Genomic DNA, 18,478 nt, shown 5'->3' with positions numbered 1-18,478 from the left:
CTACATGTTATTCTTCCCATGGGAATCATAGTGGAGGATTTAGAGAGTACCACCCACAATCTCCATGTTCATTAGTCTAAACCTCTACAGTTTCTGCATGACTCCCCTCCTCCTACTCACTCAGCAGCCAAACGTTCTCCGTCTTCAGGAGTTTCTGGGAGCCAAACGTACGCCGAATCGAGCCGGCGTGACCTGCCACCGACGACATAGCAGAATACAGACTCCCATCTGAGACAGTGAGGAAAAAAGACAGAGAAAAGAGAGGGTGAATAGTGGGTAAAAAAAAGAGAAGATACAAGGTTCAAAGAGAGAGGAAGAGACTTTGGAGCGACACATAAGGGGATTGACTGAAGCTGAAGGGAAAGGAAGATACCGAGAGAGAACATTAAACACAGCGAGGGAGAGTGGAGACAGAAAAAAGGAGGCCCAGGAGGAGACAGAATAAAAAAACAGGATCTAAGACAAAAGAGAGCAAGAGCAAAGAAGACATCAAGGCAGGATAGCTGACTGCACTGATGAGCATCCACCAATCACCATATTCTTTAAACCCCACTTAGAGCTCTGTCTCCATAGCAATGAAGAGGGGAGGTATTTGAAATGGTGGCAGTAATGCCTTAATTAGGACAGATCGTTATTAGAACGTTGCTCAAATCAAGCAAAGGACCGGCTTGTTGCTTCAGCAATCGATGCCCATCTGGAGGAGCAGCGCACGCTAACCTCTCGCTAATTTCTGAGTGTCTCTACAAACAATCTATCTGCATTAGGAAGAAAAACAGACAATTTGTCCGTCCCTCATCAGGCGCCGTAACAACTGGAAGGTCAGTTTCATTCAGAACGTCGATGTTTAGTTAATGTGACCTGGCACTTCTCAATAATCACATGACTGGGAGCTCCGTTCCCTGAAGAGAGGTCCGAGATGCTCAAGTCCATGGGGTGACCTTGTGAAATGGATTAATTATACCCAAACAATTACTCAGTTTAATGGAGCTGAATTTGCAGAATGTGACATTTTATCAGCAGGCCTGTATTTTCACAGAGATACAGGAGCCATGTTTCTCTCTGTTGTTGCTGAGTGGTAAAACTGCGGTCGCTTGAACAGGAGAGTTACGGCGCTGGGAGGAAAACAATGAAACCCTTGATAAGATTGCCACTGGCTATGACAATGATTGGTACAACCTACCAGACAGTCAGTGGTCTGTGAAAGCCGAAATGGGGTCCGATATTGAATTTCCTGAGATATGCATGTACCTCGACTCTGGGGAAGTAATGGTAATAAACAAAACCTGCAGGGCATTTATACAAGTGCAAGGCCCAACAATTAAGGTTTGTCAGCCGTCAAAACTACTCAGACTTCAAAGGATATTCTTGTCTATTACAGATATTCGTTATCTGTTGGCAAGATGGATTCTATTACATTTCATTCCCAAAACAATTTCCCTGGTCAGTTACCACTGTGCAGTAATCAACCTTTTCTGTTGAACGTCCAACAGGAAACTCCAGCCGGAATTCTCTCTGAATCTGTTGGTGCAGTGAGTTGTACAACAACGTCATGTTATCAATGCTTTCCATGATTTCTTTCCATTGGCTTTACAAATTACATATATGACCAGCAAAAAAAAAAATCACCTCACAATCAACAAACAAGGGTTTTTCCATATGTTTACAGTTGCACGTAGGACCTATTTTCTTTCTGCCAAACTGTCTGCCGACTGCACAAAGAAGATTACATCCTTGCATTGACTCATGGACGAGACAACGAAGCTAGCTAATGTTACAGCTTAGTCCAGGAGGGAGCCATTAATGTTTACATCCTGCCCTGTCATGAGCATGAGCCTCTCATCCATCATGCACTTTTCTGCCTGTGCTGCTGTATTCACAACATGGGCTTTGAATTACCTCGAGTAAGTGGGTCATGCTTTCTGGAAAGAGACCCGGCTGCTGAAATTTGAGGCATTCTGAGCACCATAAGCAAAGTGCCATTTAATTTAACAGCCAGAATTGCCAAGACTGTGCAACTCACACCAGAACAATCTAGATGGATAAACAGTCCTACATGTAAGAGACTGAGAGCTGTTTGTTATAACTGAAGAATTGTGCGATCTACAAAAAGAAAATACAGTTTCAAGGTGGCTCAGCATTTCCTATAAATGCCAGGAGAAAAAGCACAGGAGAAAGAAATCCTGTTGCAGATATTGACCAATTAGCACTATTTTCAGTAATAAAAATTCCAAATTACATCTTGCTTTAGGCAGAGTGCATATGTTATGGCCAAGTACTACGTGATCTACTGGTACATCGACCGATACACCTGTCTTGTAGGAGCTCTTTGAAATACTGTAAGGTACTTTAGGTAAAAGCATTTACTCATTTGCATGTTATGAACAGAGATTGATAATAAGAGACAGATTGTCCCAGGGAGCTGCAGACTCACCAGTGTCGCTCTGCTGCTTCTGACTCAAATGAGCAAAGCTAACAGAAGAGCTGTTGATGGTTGAAAAAAGTGACACTTTTGAACCGGTGACACTTTTATTTACCCTTATAAAATGGACATCAATGAGACTTCCATCAGAAAAAAAACTATGACATTCTTTAACTAACATCTGCCTCCAACTCAAGATTATTTATGTTCATCAACTTCGCTACCAACCATAAAACTACTCTTTACCAAGAATGTTTCTTTTCCTCCCAGTGAATCATGAGCTCCTGTATGCAGACCTGTAATTTCCTTTTGCGTTTGTTACCTGCAGGCAAGCTGATGGACCTCTGTGAAGGGTAGGGTGGTGAGATGTCAGAGGCCGACGCTATCTGCCCGCTGCCCTGGACGTCAGTCAGCACAGTGTCGTTCACCTGGCGGGAGAGGGAGGAGGTGTTTGAGCCTGGAGGTGTTTGATGAATGTATCATCACACATTACACATCTTACAGTTTTTTACAAACTCTCTATCGTGTTGTCCACACATGGTTAAGGAAATTTTAAGTTATTCATGTGAGTACATAATCATTACTAAATGAGAACATCCCCCATGGCAATAAATAACTCCTGGCTTTCATCTAACCAGGAAGAAATAAATGAGCAAATAAATGAATACGAATTGCAATCGATCTTGAGACCGTTTAGGCTTGAGGAGCAGCTGCAAAAGGATTTCTAAGCATTTTAAGGAATCTCTTACCAGCATCCAGCACCTGGGGCTCCCAGCATTTGTCCCGCATACTATCATTGTGTCATTTACTTTCTGAATGACGGTGATGAAATTATCGCACTCCAGCTGGAAGAGAAAAACACAGTAAAGGAGGTGAGACAAAAGCAGAAAATGAGGGAGAAGCAAGTGGGAGAAAAACACACAGATTGGCAGGGGGATTAAAGATGCAGCATGTGAAAAAGTGATTAGAGAGGGAAAGGCAGCACAAAGGGGGAAAGGAAACAAGAGAGACCACAGGACTGAGGAAAACAAACAGAGCAAGAGAGGAAGGTGGAATAGAGGGACAGAGAAAGACAAAGACAAAACAGATTACGAGAGCAAAAGCGGATTGCTCAGAGAGAGCGATTTTAAAGGAACTGGAGGCAATCCATGCTCTGATCATTTTTGGCAGACAGCAAACAGGAGACTTGGCCCTGCAGTACACCACTGCAATACTCCATATGCATCACTTATTCATTAAGTACAGAAAATTGACTCCAAGACATTACTGGATGGATGAAAATGAACACAGAGTTCTCCCTTAAAGGCTAAAGTCTGGTTTTAGGTTGCAGTGTCACTCATGTGTGGTCAAGTTTGTTAGAGTTTGTCTTCAACAAACGACTGCTTTTTAGAAAACAATAATATCCCAAATTCTGATGGAAACAAGGTAAGTAAAAACTGGAGACAGAGGAAGTACATCGCTAAGTCCAGAAAACAGGGCCAGAGCTTGTGTAAGTGTGTGTAGGTGGACGAGTAGGAGGGCGGGTGGGTGCGTAATTTCTGTTTGAGTGTATGCAACTTTAGTATGTTTTTACTTTATGTACTTATGTTCTTGAGGGAAATACTTTGAGTTGTTTTATTTTTGTGATCTGCACAAAAATCTAGGACTGAGGTTATAACAACAGGATTGGGTTTGAAGACGGTTAGGCTTTGGCTTACATTTAGAGTCTGGAAAAATAGCGGACAAGTTTGTGCTGCTGACGTGACTTTCACGGTCTCATTGGCTGATGCAAACCTCACACCAATGTCTTCATTTCTCATCAGGCTAGAGCTCATCTCACATTGTGGTGAGATGTCATGTTATTTTATTTTACTGCACTTTTAAAAGAAACTCCTTACACTGCTAAGAAACAACGCTCACTGGAATATCAGCCCAGCATGTGTCTAACCATAGTCAAGATTAATGTCCAGAGCCAATGTTCAGTGCCACTGCAGAAAGCAGAGTGTCCTTTGAGGTGTTAAGTGTATGGAGGTTAGGCAGTGAGCAGACAAGTGGCATGTCAGAGCTCACCACAGAGGTGCAGTTAACATTTCTCTTCTCTTTAACCATAACTGGTTTAACCCCCCACCCCCTCCACCCCCAGTGGAGATTAGACTGTCTAGAATAAGAGCGCACCACAGCCTCTTAAAGACAGCAATGTCGGCCGAGATCCCACAGCTCTCTAATGCCCCTGATGCTCTCCACATTTCCTTCTGTACACACATTCAGAAGCAATCCATTGCAGACATGAGCGTCAGTGAAGTTTACACCATGTGCACCCTGGTGGATTTGGCTGAAAGATTCATTTACCTTTGAGTTTTAACAAGGCGCTACTTTAAGCATTTCAAGTATTCAATTTGGCTAAGTAGAGAGGCAAAATTAACTCTCCTTTTTGCTATTAAGGAAATGTGGAATTTGACCCTGAATATAAATGGAAAATTACTTTCGATGATCTTGTTAATTTCCTGTAATTATAAACTGTGTCAAAATGGATGTGGGAATTATTCGTTGATGCAGAATGTTAAAAATCATCTTAGTATTTAAAGTACAACCTTTAAACACCATTAGGCAGCACTGCATTTTGTGCCTCTTACGATTATTAATTAGCCTCTAAACATTTCATATTAAATCGAAGCATTCCCAGATTTTTATACTTACTTCAGGATGAATATTGTATTAATCTCCTGGTATTCTCTCAGTCTCTCTGAGGATTCTCATGGAATTAGTCACCACACTTACCCACAGCTCACTCATTTGAGTGTTTGGTTTGCATGCTTTGAGGTGAAGCTGTCTCCTGTGTACTTTTATCTTATCTGTATAAATTACCATTTTTTCACGTATTTATTTTTCTTTATTTCGTAAGTTACTCAACTTTTTCAATAGCAAAACATTAATATTCATTTAACTGTGCATGAACCTTACTGTAGAGCAACAGCAGATGATGATGAGGATGGTAGTGAAGAGAGGATGATATCAATGATTATGCACTGATGGAGGAAGGGAGTGCTTTGCAGAAGTGACGGAGGTGCTGACAGGGAGGACGAGCTTCTACCTCGAGTGGTGCAGCCTTGGCCTTGCAGGTATCAATTGCAGTCTGATCAGATGCCGCTGGGATCTGTGGGAGGAAGGACTGTTCAGTTTGTGCCAAATTCCTTCACACTCTGCAGCTTCAGCAACCAAACAGCAACCCTGCTGCTGCTGCTGAAGCACAATCCTCCCAGCAAACATCCACCTCATTAACAAACCCCACTCTGTGACGCTCACTGCATCCACCAACCTGTTCTGTCATTCTTGTTCTACATGTCCTACCTACCACTTGTACTTTTCACATTTCCCAGACTTACTCCCAGCAACCCCAAAAAGCATAGCCAGGAGCTTGTCGCTTGGCACTCCTCACATGTAGGTTAAGGGAGCAACAGAAAGAGGAGGAACGCTGAGAGTTGTGCCCTTCAGCCAAACAAACACACACTGTTTCTTCACTGCTGAAGAAGATAACTGAGTTAATTAACTCTTCAATGGTGAATATGTCCCATTACAATTGCTCAGTCTCAGAAACAAAGTCTGCACGCTTTTATTCTGTTGCTGACACCACGAGTTGTTGCTTACTTTTTGAAAATTGTTATTGTTCCACTGTGATGCTCCATTAAACTAACCTGCACTGGTAGTGACTCAACCTGACAAGATGCTGCTTAGTTATCTAAGTAAATGCACCATCAAAATCATATCACCCATCACTGTTTTTCCATCTGCCCTTTTTTGTTTCCACTGAGGAAAACCCGACACTAAGCCTGCGATCATTCTGAAAAATAGGACAGAGTCATATTTGGGTGAAACACAGAGCTTAGAGCCCGTTCAGTTTGTCAGGCGAGTCAGTGCTGACACTGCAGCCCACACAGTGTGTCGTCCTGAGCCTGTGTTGACATTGTTAGCCTGGTCAGTACTGTTGTCTTTGCTCACAGGGAGAGATAGGTGTAGCTCTCGTTAATGTATGCATGACCCCACTTCCTCAGTCCTCAGCTGCTGAACTGGGTCAGCGGCAGGCCAGCTCTCTCATCGCTCCGTCTCTGCCTTCTCTGGGCCACTGCGTCGCCCTCACAACAAGAGGGCAGCTATATTTGTTGTCATCCAGCAGAGTCTGGCAAATAGTGTTAGGGGAATACTTTCAAAGTAACCAATTGAGTTTTACTTCCTGCTTGTGTTAAAAACTTTCACTGAGTTACTTGTTGCAATTGTCTCCTTTAAAACCAGCCATTAATAAGTCATTTACACCAGGAAAGAGTTGCTATTTACCACAAAAAAGTGCTTTTAAAAACACCAGTCACTTTAACTGCATTGTTCAGTGGAACAATACAACATTTTGGAAAATATGCTTATTCATTTTGGTGCTGAGCATTAGATGATCTCATGTCTTGTGTGTCAAGTGTAGAGCAGAAACCAGGAGAATGTAAGACTGGAAGCTAGAATAGAACTAGTAACGCCTCACTAATTAATAAATATCACTCTGTTATATCTGTTGTATCTCACACAAACAGACTCGGAAAAATGTACATTTGGTTAGAACCAGTTACATACTGCAACTACTTCTTCTGACCTCCAGCAGTGCCCCTCTGAGAATCAAACCAGGACCTTGTGAGACGAGTTGGCAAGTTTGGCCTAGCTAAAATTTACTTGACTTAAAGGTCCTGCACACCCACACAGGATTTAGGCTGCCTGACTGAACCACTTCTCACCACTTCTCTATGCTGGGAATGAAAAGTGTAAATCCTGTCTTAACAACTAAGAGAGAAAGCAAAATGTCAGTCCTGCACACACTGTACATCTTCAAACAGTCCTGATAAGAGGATTAATCAACATCATGACAAAAACATGAGTATGTAAGCTGGCCTTTAACTCTGTTTTAAGTGTGCCATCCTTCCACCTTTAGTACTCTGCTTTCATGTTTAACTCTTATGTATGACCAGCATTTTCCAAACATCGATTGGTTGCCAAAACATCTTTTGAAATGAACTGGCTTAAAAGCCCAGCAGTAAAAAGGCTCTGCATTACAAAAGACTGTCTGGAGCTAAGAGATCAAATCCCCTAAAACATCCCTTCACAGCGTCTGCATGCACGTCAGCAAAATGAGCTCTCAGTGAAATGTACCTGTAGGTCGCGGACCCCTCTGTTAGTGAACGTCAGCACGTAGATCATCGCCTGGCCGCCCACATACAGAATGTCGCTGCCTTCCTGGTGGTACATACTGATGTAGTTCTCTGGTTTGTTGAAGTGGAACCTGGAGGGCTCTGTGGATAACAATATATATTATAAAAGTATTAAAATGTGTAAAATGTATTTTTGTTCGTACAATGAAAATATGCTCTGTGGTGGCAAAGTTTAATTGATGCAAATTAACTGAGCTAAATCAACGACAACAGCAACCATTTCATTTTTAATACCATAAAACTAAATATTTAAGAATGAAAAGGTGGAGAAATAGGATAAGGACGATAGGGAAATAAATAAAACCAACAGCTAAAGCAGAAAAACAATAAAAAAAGATTCATAAAGTGGAGGTCAAACACAATAACAAAAGGTTGATGCATGAAAGCAAAATTGAGTTTCAGGAAGTTATTTAAAAAGATGATCCAGATTTAGCCGGTTTAAGCTCCTCAGGCAGGTCAAATCACAGTCTAGAAGCCCTGATGGCACAGAGCCAAACCTGTGGATTTTAAGCTGCATTTAATCTGCCGTCAATATAGGAGCCAGCTCGAGGACCCCTGGCTATGAACTGGTTTGATTTACCAAAACATTCGATTTGATGTTACTGCCCTTTGTGGTTTTACATTAGACAGGGAGCCTCCACAGTCCTGGGTGTTCAAGGAAAAAGGGCACTTGGTGGGAGCATAAATATCACTGAAATAATCATGTGGGCAAACACCATCACAGATGCTTGGTTGAATTACACTCAGGACACCTCCAGAAAACTCACAAGTTCATTTTGGCATTTCTGATTCATCCGTCCAGTCATACTCACACTTAACTACACTGCAAGAGGGCCTGTACTTAAAAATAGATTAAAATCACTGCTACTATTTAAGACATGGCATGAGGAACAATTTCTAAATTGTCATCTTGAAGATATAAAACAGTCCCACCAAAAAAACTACATAGTGTAATAATGAATGCCATGCAATTAAAAGAGTGGTTTATAAAACACCAGTTTCAAACCCTTTAATAGGACTGCCAGCTTTCTTTCATTTGAACTGTGCTCCAAAAGTACATTCCTCCATTTGCTTTGCAGCAAACAAACCAGCTGCCTCTTTAGACAATAGATCCCTTCTGATAATAGATGGATGAAATATGATATGAAATCTGAGTGGCAGACATTATTACAAACAGGGACGTGACCAGAAAAAAGACAAAACAAAAAATAACACAAAGAATTGAATGCTTATTTTCCAGAGCTTTCATTTTCTCATATTTCATGAGTAGGCAATAAAATCTAAATTTAATTCCAAACTGATGATGCATTTTTCTCAGCATTTTAATATAAACAGATACACTAATAATGACAGCAGGAGATTATATGGTCATGGTTACATTGCATTTGTAATGATTTTCTTCTTCTTCCTGTAATAAAAAAGACATCCAGTCTGACAGCAAAGCCAGGATGAAGTGGTGGTGATACAGGTTGCTAACCAACCAACTAAGTTTCTATGGAAACAGTGGCCTCTCTGATTGGCGGGAATCTAATTGATGAAGCCTGTTCTTCAAAAGCAGTGAGGAATACAGAACAAAAGCCAATGTGACTGATGTCTTAAATGGGAACATACATACATTAATTTTACTGTCTGACAATCTTGAGAGAAACACCCCATAGCTAGCAACCAACAGAGTACACCAACAGACTGGCATAAATATTTCTTTAAGAAGGTAACAAGCAAAACATCATAGCTTCTGTTAACTCTGCCCGGCTTCAACAACAGAAAAAAGGTCTGCCTAACAAATGGTTTTTGTTACATCAAGCTCAAGAAAGTCAAAATCCAAAGCTAGCTAAATGTAAATTAATGGCCGGAGTTGTACCAGCAGCTCTTTATGCTAAAGGCCACATGTGAACCTTAGCCATGTACATTTATTTGGTTTGAATTACAAAAACAACAACAACAAAAGTGTAACTTGACTAAACTGTTAAATAGATTTGCGTTGGTGTAAAAGTTTTCAAACTGGTTCGACATGAAGCCAGAATATACCAAACCTTACCACTAGGTGTCACACTGGAGACAGTAAAAGCTCCCACTGAGTTCATAAATGGAAATGTAGCAGCTCCAAAATCCAACTGTCACTCATAATGTTTTTATTCCTCAGGACAACCATTTGATTTAATTTTTCCTCTTCTTACTTTTTAAAATTTAATTTCACATATTCAACAAGGAGCGGCACGGTGGTGCAGTGGTTAGCACTGTTGCCTCATAGCAAGAGTTCCAGGTTCGAATCCCGGTCTGGGCCCTTCTATGTGGAGTTTGCATGTTCTCCCTGTCCCTGCGTGGGTTTTCTCCGGGTACTCAGGCAAAAACATGCACATTAGGTTAATTGGCTACTCTAAATTGCCCCTAGGTGTGAGTGTGAGAGTGTGTGGTTGTCTGTCTTTGTGTGTTGGCCCTGCGACTGACTGGCGACCAGTCCAGGGTGAACCCTGTCTCTCGCCCATCGTCAGCTGGGATAGGCTCCAGCTTCCCTGCGACCCTGACGGATAAGCGGTATAAAAGATGGATGGATGGATATTCAACAAGACCATAGACAACAGAGCTAGCAGATTGCCGTGTGAGACAAAATTAACTATGGAACTGATGGCCAAAATTTTCATCCAACCTTAACTTTCCAGTTTACAATCAGTATGCATTTCACATTATAAAACCAGTGTGCAAGTTCTGTTGAGAGCATTAAACAGTGTAACAGCTGTAAGCTGAGACTTGCCATCCCACCTCTTCAAACAACTGAAAACACTTAGAAGGAACACAATGTACAGTCATTGTTATATTATTTTATCCCATGTCTTTCTTAACACAATTTCAAAAGGTTCACACATATACAACTGAAATGTCACATTCTCTCTTATAATCCGTATGTGTCAGCATGTGTTCCTTTTTTGTTTTTTTCTTTAGACGCTGAACCATCGCTGCTGGGTAAAAAGCATTGAATTTTTAAAAGGTCAGCTTTTCAGGAACCAAGAAAAACACCCTTGTTTTCAACTTATTTTTTTTTAAAAAGCCCTCATTAAACTCAAGGGGGAAACATTTTCAAATTAATGAGTCACTTCAAAAGAAACAAATTCCTAATTGGAATAAGAAATGTGCTAATTAAAGAAGAATAAAGCACAGATGTTATTTTTTAGAGTAGTTTCCACTACATGAACAAAGCAATCTACATATCAGAACAAAAAAACAACAAATTAAATGGGATTTGATCAAGAAGCTTTTGAAGCTTTTCTGTTTACCACCAGCAGATCCTGTAACAGCTGCTATTTTATTCGCATAGAATCTTTCAGTGCAAAGTTATCATGTGGATGGAACTCAAGGTCCTCCATTATGAGCTTGACAAGAAAATCTATCAGCCTCACGGTTTATAGGGTTTTTGTACTGAGGTGAAGAGGCATTCAGCTGGTAGAAAAGGTCAACACAAATGATGGCTGAACTTTGGCAAAATGTTCCGGTATTTGGAATGCAGCTCTAGATGTCAAATTAGCCTTGAGATGAGCTGTTGTCTTTTTCGGTCCTTCACTCCCTCGCTTTGCATTTGCCTCGATATCTCTCTTCTTTTTCGAACTATATGTTTCTGTCCCATTTTGTCTCCCTCTTCCTTTTGATATCCTTGTCACTCTCAAGCAGACATATTCAGTAGAAGGTGTGTACTCATAATGTATAGTAAAGTAGGGCAAACTATCATTTTTTTTTCACCCTACTTATACCTAATCCTAATACAGTCCTTTGAAGAAGTGTGGAGAAGCAAAAAGCAGTTCCACTTTGCCATACATTACTGTCACTGTGTTGTCTTTTATTGGAACTGCAGCTAATCAGCAGTTTATTATTTCATGACTGGCTCAAATTTATTTGTATGTGTGATGTAAGAGGAGTCTTTTGTATTGATGAAACCACAGAGAATTATCTGCGGTTCCCTTCAGCTCTACTGAGTTTTTAGCTCCCTTAAGCTCAGCTTCATTTTGCTTTGTTTGGTTTTTTTCTGTCCTGCAACTGTACTGTTTTATCTGTCTCACAGTCACATGGTCTCCATTAGAAGCCCTGATAAATCCACTCAAATCTATCTGCCCAAAACCAAACAGCACACAGACAAAACAGTAACGCTGCATGAACAATTTTTAATATTATTTTATTGCTTAGTGTTGATTATTGGTATTTGTTAGTCTATGGTATGTTTCCATTTCATGTTGATGATGAAATTTGTTTTTCCTACATTTACAACGCATAAGCCTACATTCAGTTTCCAATTCAAGCATATCAGGCTAAATTCAGGCTAAATTCTGGACGCTGCAGAATAGACTGACAATACATCATGAAGGTTATAATAGTCAGTATTTTTTGAGAAGGACAGACAGTTGAGGACAGACTAAATAGTTTAAGAAAAGAAAAGAAAATTATAACCCTCTTGAAGGTAGACATTATTATAATTCTGTCCTTTTAATTCTTTTTTAAGGGATGCACACTCAGTCGTGAATGACATCTTGTTCCTACTGAGGTTTACTGCACTGAAGTGTCTGCCAGTTGAATCCAATGTAATGCATTTCCTAACCCTCTACATTAATTCCAGTCAATCCACAGCAAGGCCTCCCTTAACCCTTAAACTCCTGCAACTAAACCCACTTTGCACCTAAATCCTAAAACCAGACTGTAGCCATTGAACAGTTCCTTCAAGGTATTTGAACCCGCCAAATGTTCCCATTTGGCATCAACATGCAAAGTGAGGACATTTTACCCTCTGAGGACCTCTGCGCTGTCCGAGGTGCTGAAACGGCGCCAGCTCCTTGGGAAGGTTTTATGCTTCAGGCTCAAACTGCGCCTTGATGGGCAGTTTCCTACATGTACACGGTGTGTGTGTGTGTGTGTGTGTGTGTGTGTGTGTGTTTGTGTGTTCCAAACGACAAGCATTCATAGCTCATCCTGCAATTGCATAACAACGAATTTGATTGATATGACACGCACGTCCGGGATCGTCGTCTTGTGCGTTTTGTGCTGCGCTCATCTGCGGGGAGGGGAGCGATACTAACACAGATAACTTGACACGCAGCCCCCATCTCCGCTGATTGCTGAATACATTAGAGGACTGTGTGAGGTGTAAAAAGGCGTGAGTGGAATAGATAACTGAGTAGGCTTGGAATTTTCCATTCATTGCTGCCCCCTCCCCGTCTCCCGCTCATGTCTGTGTATTTGTACATGTAGCCTATGTATGTGTAACGGATGCTACCCTAAAGCAATTCAGGGACTCCTCTGCTGCAGTGTGAAGCAGCTGCCGTGTCCCGCATTGCAGCTCCGCAAGGACGCGGGAGCTACAGTGAATGTGTCAGCCTCCAAAAGAGTCATATTTCACAGTAATGTCTTTCGGCGGTGGCCGCCAGGTGTTTAAAAGGCGCAACCTCGCGGTGTGTTGGGGGCGAATTGGCGCCATGTTCCTCCAAACGGCAGAGGAGAGGTTTGTTTTTGAGCGCTCCTGGTCTGGTTCTGCTCGGTGAGCCTAGAGGTGAGGATGCGCACGGCAGTCTCCAATGACAGCCGAGGTGCCCGGTGAAACACAACCAGCCATGGTGTGTTTTGCTTTTTGTTTTTAAGACAAGGAACTTGTAGTGCACTGAGATACGGCGAAGTTAAACGGACCAACTGAAGCCACAAGTTGCACAAATCAGATCCAGACAATCCAAATGTGCCTTTGAACGAGTGTGTACACAACGTAGCGTGGACATTTAACGGAAACAAACGACCAAACTGGCTCAGAAAACACCAAAGTCGTTTTCTGCACATGATCTCTTGTTAACATTAACATCATACAACAGAATCTGTTTTTTCCTGCGGATGCTCTTTCTGCTACAGTCTTTGAACATGTGTGCGGGGCCTGAATGGTGAAGCGCGTAATTTAGCACTCGGTCAGTTGGAGGGGGGAGGGCGGTGTTTTAAGAGATTAATCCAGAGGTAGCCGCTTCGTCAATATGGCTTTTATTGGTGCTGTTTGTGCAGCTTTTACAGGGGATAAAACAACATGGGTTAATAAGAAGAACTGGAAAATAACTGGCGACATCACCTCGTGACTAAACTCTCACTCCATCCATCCATTCACTCATCCGTTCATCCCTGTATCCATTCACCCATCCACTATACCTACCGCACACACACACATACACACACATACGGCAGATTAATAAAACATGCTTGGCGACATAAGTAATTGGCTGGATGTTTTCAATCCGAACAATAGCCAGAAAATGCAGCACTGCCTACCGTGCACAACAAATTTCAGCCGAGGCGACTTTCCGGCGATAACCGCGACAAAAAGCGACAGCAGGATGAGAGAATTCATCTTTGGGCTCTGCCGTGTGTACCCGCTTTGTAAAACGACTGAACCGCACGAAGCGCTCCACAAAATCCCTGTTCTTCCGCCTTTATGCTCTCTCCCCGATCGACTGCGTCCCAGGTCTGTGCCACCGACTGCTGGTCCCAGTCCTATCTTGTCCGTCTGCTCCGCCGGCAGTTCAGCTGGGAGAAGTCGGGGTATCAGGCTCCACCTCGGAAACAAAAGGCGAAAGGGGGGAGTGTAGTCGTTCAGCGGGGACGCAGGGATGAAAAGTGAGATTGCAAAAATGCCTACGAGCACATTACTGTTGGTTTTTGACTACAGACGTGTGGGATTGCGCGTCATACCTGTTGCTGGGAGTGAAAGATGAATTTCAGATGGTGTTTGGCATCTGACTGCCCCTTAAAATATGTCACTCATCTTGTTTTCTATTAATCTTGTTTGTATTTTCTATCAAGGTTTCACTTGTTCTTACAGAAATATAAGAACAGACAACACGACCTCATGTGTGCAGAATAACTACGTTTCGTAATTTCACTCTAAATTCCGGGCTGATGAGCCTGGGGCCATTCTCACCCATTCTCAGGGCCGTTTCATGTGTGCACACAAGCCCTCACACCAACTGCCAATAACGATATTGCCTCAGCAACTGCTACTACTGTGCGGTCTAATCGATTTGTGTCAATAGTGCCTGAATGGGAATGAATCAGCAGTTTGGCTCTGCAGCGCTTGCATTTGTGAAGTTAGATGAGTGAAATTTGAAAAAGTGAACCTCTCTAAATGGTGAAGATGCTGTTTGCGCTCTGCGTTAAGCACCACCCGAAGCCTCATTTGCGCTTCTGTGAGGAATCTGGGAGCAGCGAGCTTCTTGCAGAGAAACAGCAGCATGAGGCTGTTTTGAAAACTGAGGAGAGACCTTCCTGTGTTTCCTCAGTTCATGAAGCACTACACAGCACACACAGGTGCTTCCTTGGTGAGGAACAGCTTGTAGAAACCCATCCACCAGGAGAGCAATTTTCCCTTTTCATCACCTTCAAATGCCTCAAATCGTCTCTCAGTGTCTCAGTGAAAGAAGAACTTTGAGTTCAGTCGGGGATGTAACCGTTTGCTTTGAGCCAGCTGTGCTTTGATTCAAGTTCAGCTGGTTTATTCTTTAAACTTACTCACTGCATCAAACACTTATATGACTAGTTTGAATGTGGAAGGTCAGCTATACTACAGTTTAAGAGCGTAAATGAGATGTTTTAAGGGACAGAATTTATCTTATTTATCCGCCACTGAGCTTCTTCCTCTGGGTTCACATCCTAAGTGGTGGAGAAATCTTTAAAATCTTTAAAGTCTACTGCACAGTATGACCTCACTCAGCAGTGATGTCATATTGCATTAATGCTGTCAGTGTAATGCTCGGGTGGGAAAATATCAACCACTAGATGGCAGCAACAGCAGGATTTTCAGGATGTTTCATCACTCCAAGATGCCACCTAAATCATCAGCAGGGGTCTCCTGAGCACTGATCAGCTGGTTTTCTCCTGAAAGCTCCTAACATGCTGTTTTCTTCCCTCCGTGGTAGAGGAGGAAGGTGACTCATCTATCCTCATCATTAATCTTTTTATTTGCTTGTCTTTTTACAACTGACACAAACAACCAAGACTGAAAAGTGGATTGCATGGATGAGACTTCAGCATCAGCAAACTGTGTGTTGGATTTTCTCATGTGTTTTCTCTGAATGGTTTGGTTCAAATGGAAACAATCACAGCACCACCAAAATCAAAAACTGGTCCTTTAATGCCGAGAGTAAGACCAGTCGAGTCAGCTAAATCCACTACTGTGTTTCTCATGCTGTTAAATGTTTGTTCACATCAGTAAAGTGATGAGACAATGAAGTAACATATCAGTGTGTTATTATTAATGTATTAGATAAAACTGATTCATGACGATGACTTTAGCTAACTTGGAATTACCTGTTTGTGCAGCCGAGACTCAACCCTAAGCTCAGGCCTGTAACGCAAGTGAGTTACTGAGTCTTTAACTGTGAAGAGGAAAAGCACAAAAGACGATTACAGAAAACAGAAAACAACAAGGCGATATGATGAGAGGAGGTCAGACAGCTAAACTACCAGAGGAAATGAAAGAGGCTGAAACTGAAATCAGTAGAAGTGTGTGTGTGAGAGAGAGCATCTGTGTGTGTGTGTGTGTGTGAGCATGTGTGTGTGTTTGTGTGTGGTGAGTGTGTGAGCATGTGTGTGTGTGAGCATGTGTGTGTGTGATTGTGAGCGTGTGTTAGTGAGTGTGAGTGTGTGTGTGTATGTGTGTGTGTGTGTGTGTAAGAGAGAGCATGTGTGTGTGTTTGTGTGTGAGCATGTGTTAGTGAGTGTGTGTGTGAGTGTGTGTGTGTGTAAGATAATTAATACAAATTAGTTTCTGTTTGTTAAATGTAATGGATGTAATCTGCGGTCGTAGCACCACTTGCTGGTTAAAGTCAATATAAGCAAGTGAACTGCAGCGTACTGCTGGAAATATGAAATGATTTTAAGATGCAAGATTATGAACTATTGGCTCACTTGTTTCCAGCTTGCTGCTAACAGTCAGATATGGCTTCATGATACTCCACAAATTGTTTCCGGGTGATTCCCTGACTTTTTCTTCATGTCCATCAAAAGGTCCAAAACAAATGTATTTACCAACCCTGAAGGATCACATGACCAGCAGAGGCAGGAAAAGTGACTGAACAATCAGCTGCTTTGTGGTTTTTAAAAATCTGTAAGTGAAGAGAGAAGCTTCAGAGTGGGCAGAGCAGAGCAGGTCGTCTACTGATCAACATCCCAAAGCACAAACTTCTACTGAACTACACAAGAACAATAAACACAAATGTCTACAAACCACCACCTTCCTGACTGCTACGGCAGTGAGTACGTAACGTTACAGAGGTTTGATTCAACGACAGACCTCGTGTTAGGGCTGAAACTCTGGCATGAAAATGACATTAAATCTATCTACGAATGAGACCTGAGCCAGAGGACAAATACTTTTGGGGAAAGCACCAAAATGATCTTTCTCTTTGCACCAGGCATATATATGAACTCAGAGCGCAAGTTCACATGTGGAGTCATGTCCACTTTGGTCGCTGTAATTCAAAAGAGAAGCAGGACAGGTTTATTCCAGGTGAGTCTGAACCAGATGAAACACTGGCTGAGACAGTGAGGACTGCAGGCAGGACTTCACTGAGACATTTAACACAATGATTAAGGTCCCAGGATGAATAAGATCCAGTACAGGCTGAAAAACTCTTATATAACATTTCTTTATTGGACATACATGTTTATTTTTCACTTGTTTATGTATTCATGCAGGAAATTTAGTCAGTTACATAAAAAAGTGCATTTTAAAGCAATCGACAGTCCTGCTTCTTGTGGTTTTCAGCACTCTTATAAACTGCACCCACACAAATGCAGAGCTCCGCCACTCTTGCTCTTAGTCGCTTGTTAATTTAGGTGATCTAATCATTTAAGCCTGTTCCCCTGTCACTCTGGATAACAGCGTCAGCCAAATGCCTGCGACACAAATGCAAAATGTTTTTCTTGGTTGTAAAGAAATGCTCTCATCTTCGTCACAAGAGGAGTCTGAAACTAACCAAACAGCTGATGTGACGAGACCATAATGTTCTCGTGGTGGGGTATGTGCACGCCAGTCATGAGGAGGAGTGGCTTATAAACACCACTTTAATCTGCCCCTTTGGCTTTCTGTCCAATGGGAGCAAATAGTTGTATTAAAATAGATAATATGACAGGCCAAGCTGGGCCGGAGGATAGCCAGACAGACCTATAAAACAGATTGAGACATGCAGAGGTAATCCAAAAGGGTTTAAATCTCTGCTCATACACGTGATTATCAGGATTTTTTTTTTCTTCTTCTTCTTTTTGGGTTATATTGGGCAACTGCATTAAAAGGACAAAATCATTTTCTCTTCAGCAAATCCACCCTGAGCACTGCAAGTCTCTAAAATGTCTCACTCTCAAGTGCAATATTCTGTTTTAACGAGGAGTGAGCAGTGAAGGGTGTGCAGCAGAGGGGACAGGAGATGTCGTTCATGTCTACGGAGACTCATTTCAGCGTGGGGGGGACGGTTTTCCTCTGCACACATAATCCTCTTCATCTTCACTTGGGGAAGAAAAGAGGACAAACGTATGTTTGTGTGGCTAACTGCTGGAGCTTTGTTATCTTCCAAAGAGGCAACAGGGCCACTTTTTATTTCAAACTGAACACGTAGTCCTCACAATGGACTCACAGCGCACAGAGATTAAGCGCTTTGGTTATGCAAGAAAACGCATCCTTCTCTTGCCAATTTCCTAACAATGGACTCAATTCAGCTGAAGATCCACTGAGAGATTGGTCTAAAGATGATTGGATCAGCTTCCCCCCTCCCATTTGATAACATTCCAAAATACTTTAACAATATCAAAGCAATCAAAGCAATGCAGACACACAAGA

At 42.0% G+C, this 18,478-nt stretch overlaps 1 protein-coding gene across 2 annotated transcripts in view; it reads right to left on the bottom strand.

Annotated features, from left to right (window-relative positions):
- The window catches only part of si:ch211-113g11.6 (uncharacterized protein LOC559008 homolog), a 31,829-nt gene extending 17,591 nt beyond the window's left edge, over positions 1 to 14,238 (bottom strand). Inside the window, exons 1-6 of one of the 2 annotated variants that reach the window (XM_046398825.1) lie at positions 13,918 to 14,238; positions 7,580 to 7,719; positions 5,490 to 5,552; positions 3,169 to 3,264; positions 2,742 to 2,847; positions 121 to 228 (exon numbers count right to left, since the gene is read on the bottom strand). In XM_046398825.1, coding sequence (XP_046254781.1) covers positions 121 to 228; positions 2,742 to 2,847; positions 3,169 to 3,264; positions 5,490 to 5,552; positions 7,580 to 7,719; positions 13,918 to 13,996 — 592 coding nt within the window. In that variant the 5' untranslated portion in view covers positions 13,997 to 14,238. Of the gene's footprint in view, positions 1 to 120; positions 229 to 2,741; positions 2,848 to 3,168; positions 3,265 to 5,359; positions 5,553 to 7,579; positions 7,720 to 13,917 lie in introns of those variants that run through there. The other variant, XM_046398826.1, reaches the window with a different exon arrangement.
- Between the last annotated feature and the right edge of the window lie 4,240 nt (positions 14,239 to 18,478).

This window comes from Scatophagus argus, chromosome 9 (assembly GCF_020382885.2).
Source record: "Scatophagus argus isolate fScaArg1 chromosome 9, fScaArg1.pri, whole genome shotgun sequence".
Lineage (NCBI taxonomy): Eukaryota > Metazoa > Chordata > Actinopteri > Scatophagidae > Scatophagus > Scatophagus argus.
Note: the sequence above shows the minus strand (reverse complement) of the source record. Positions and strands in the feature narration are given on the sequence as shown.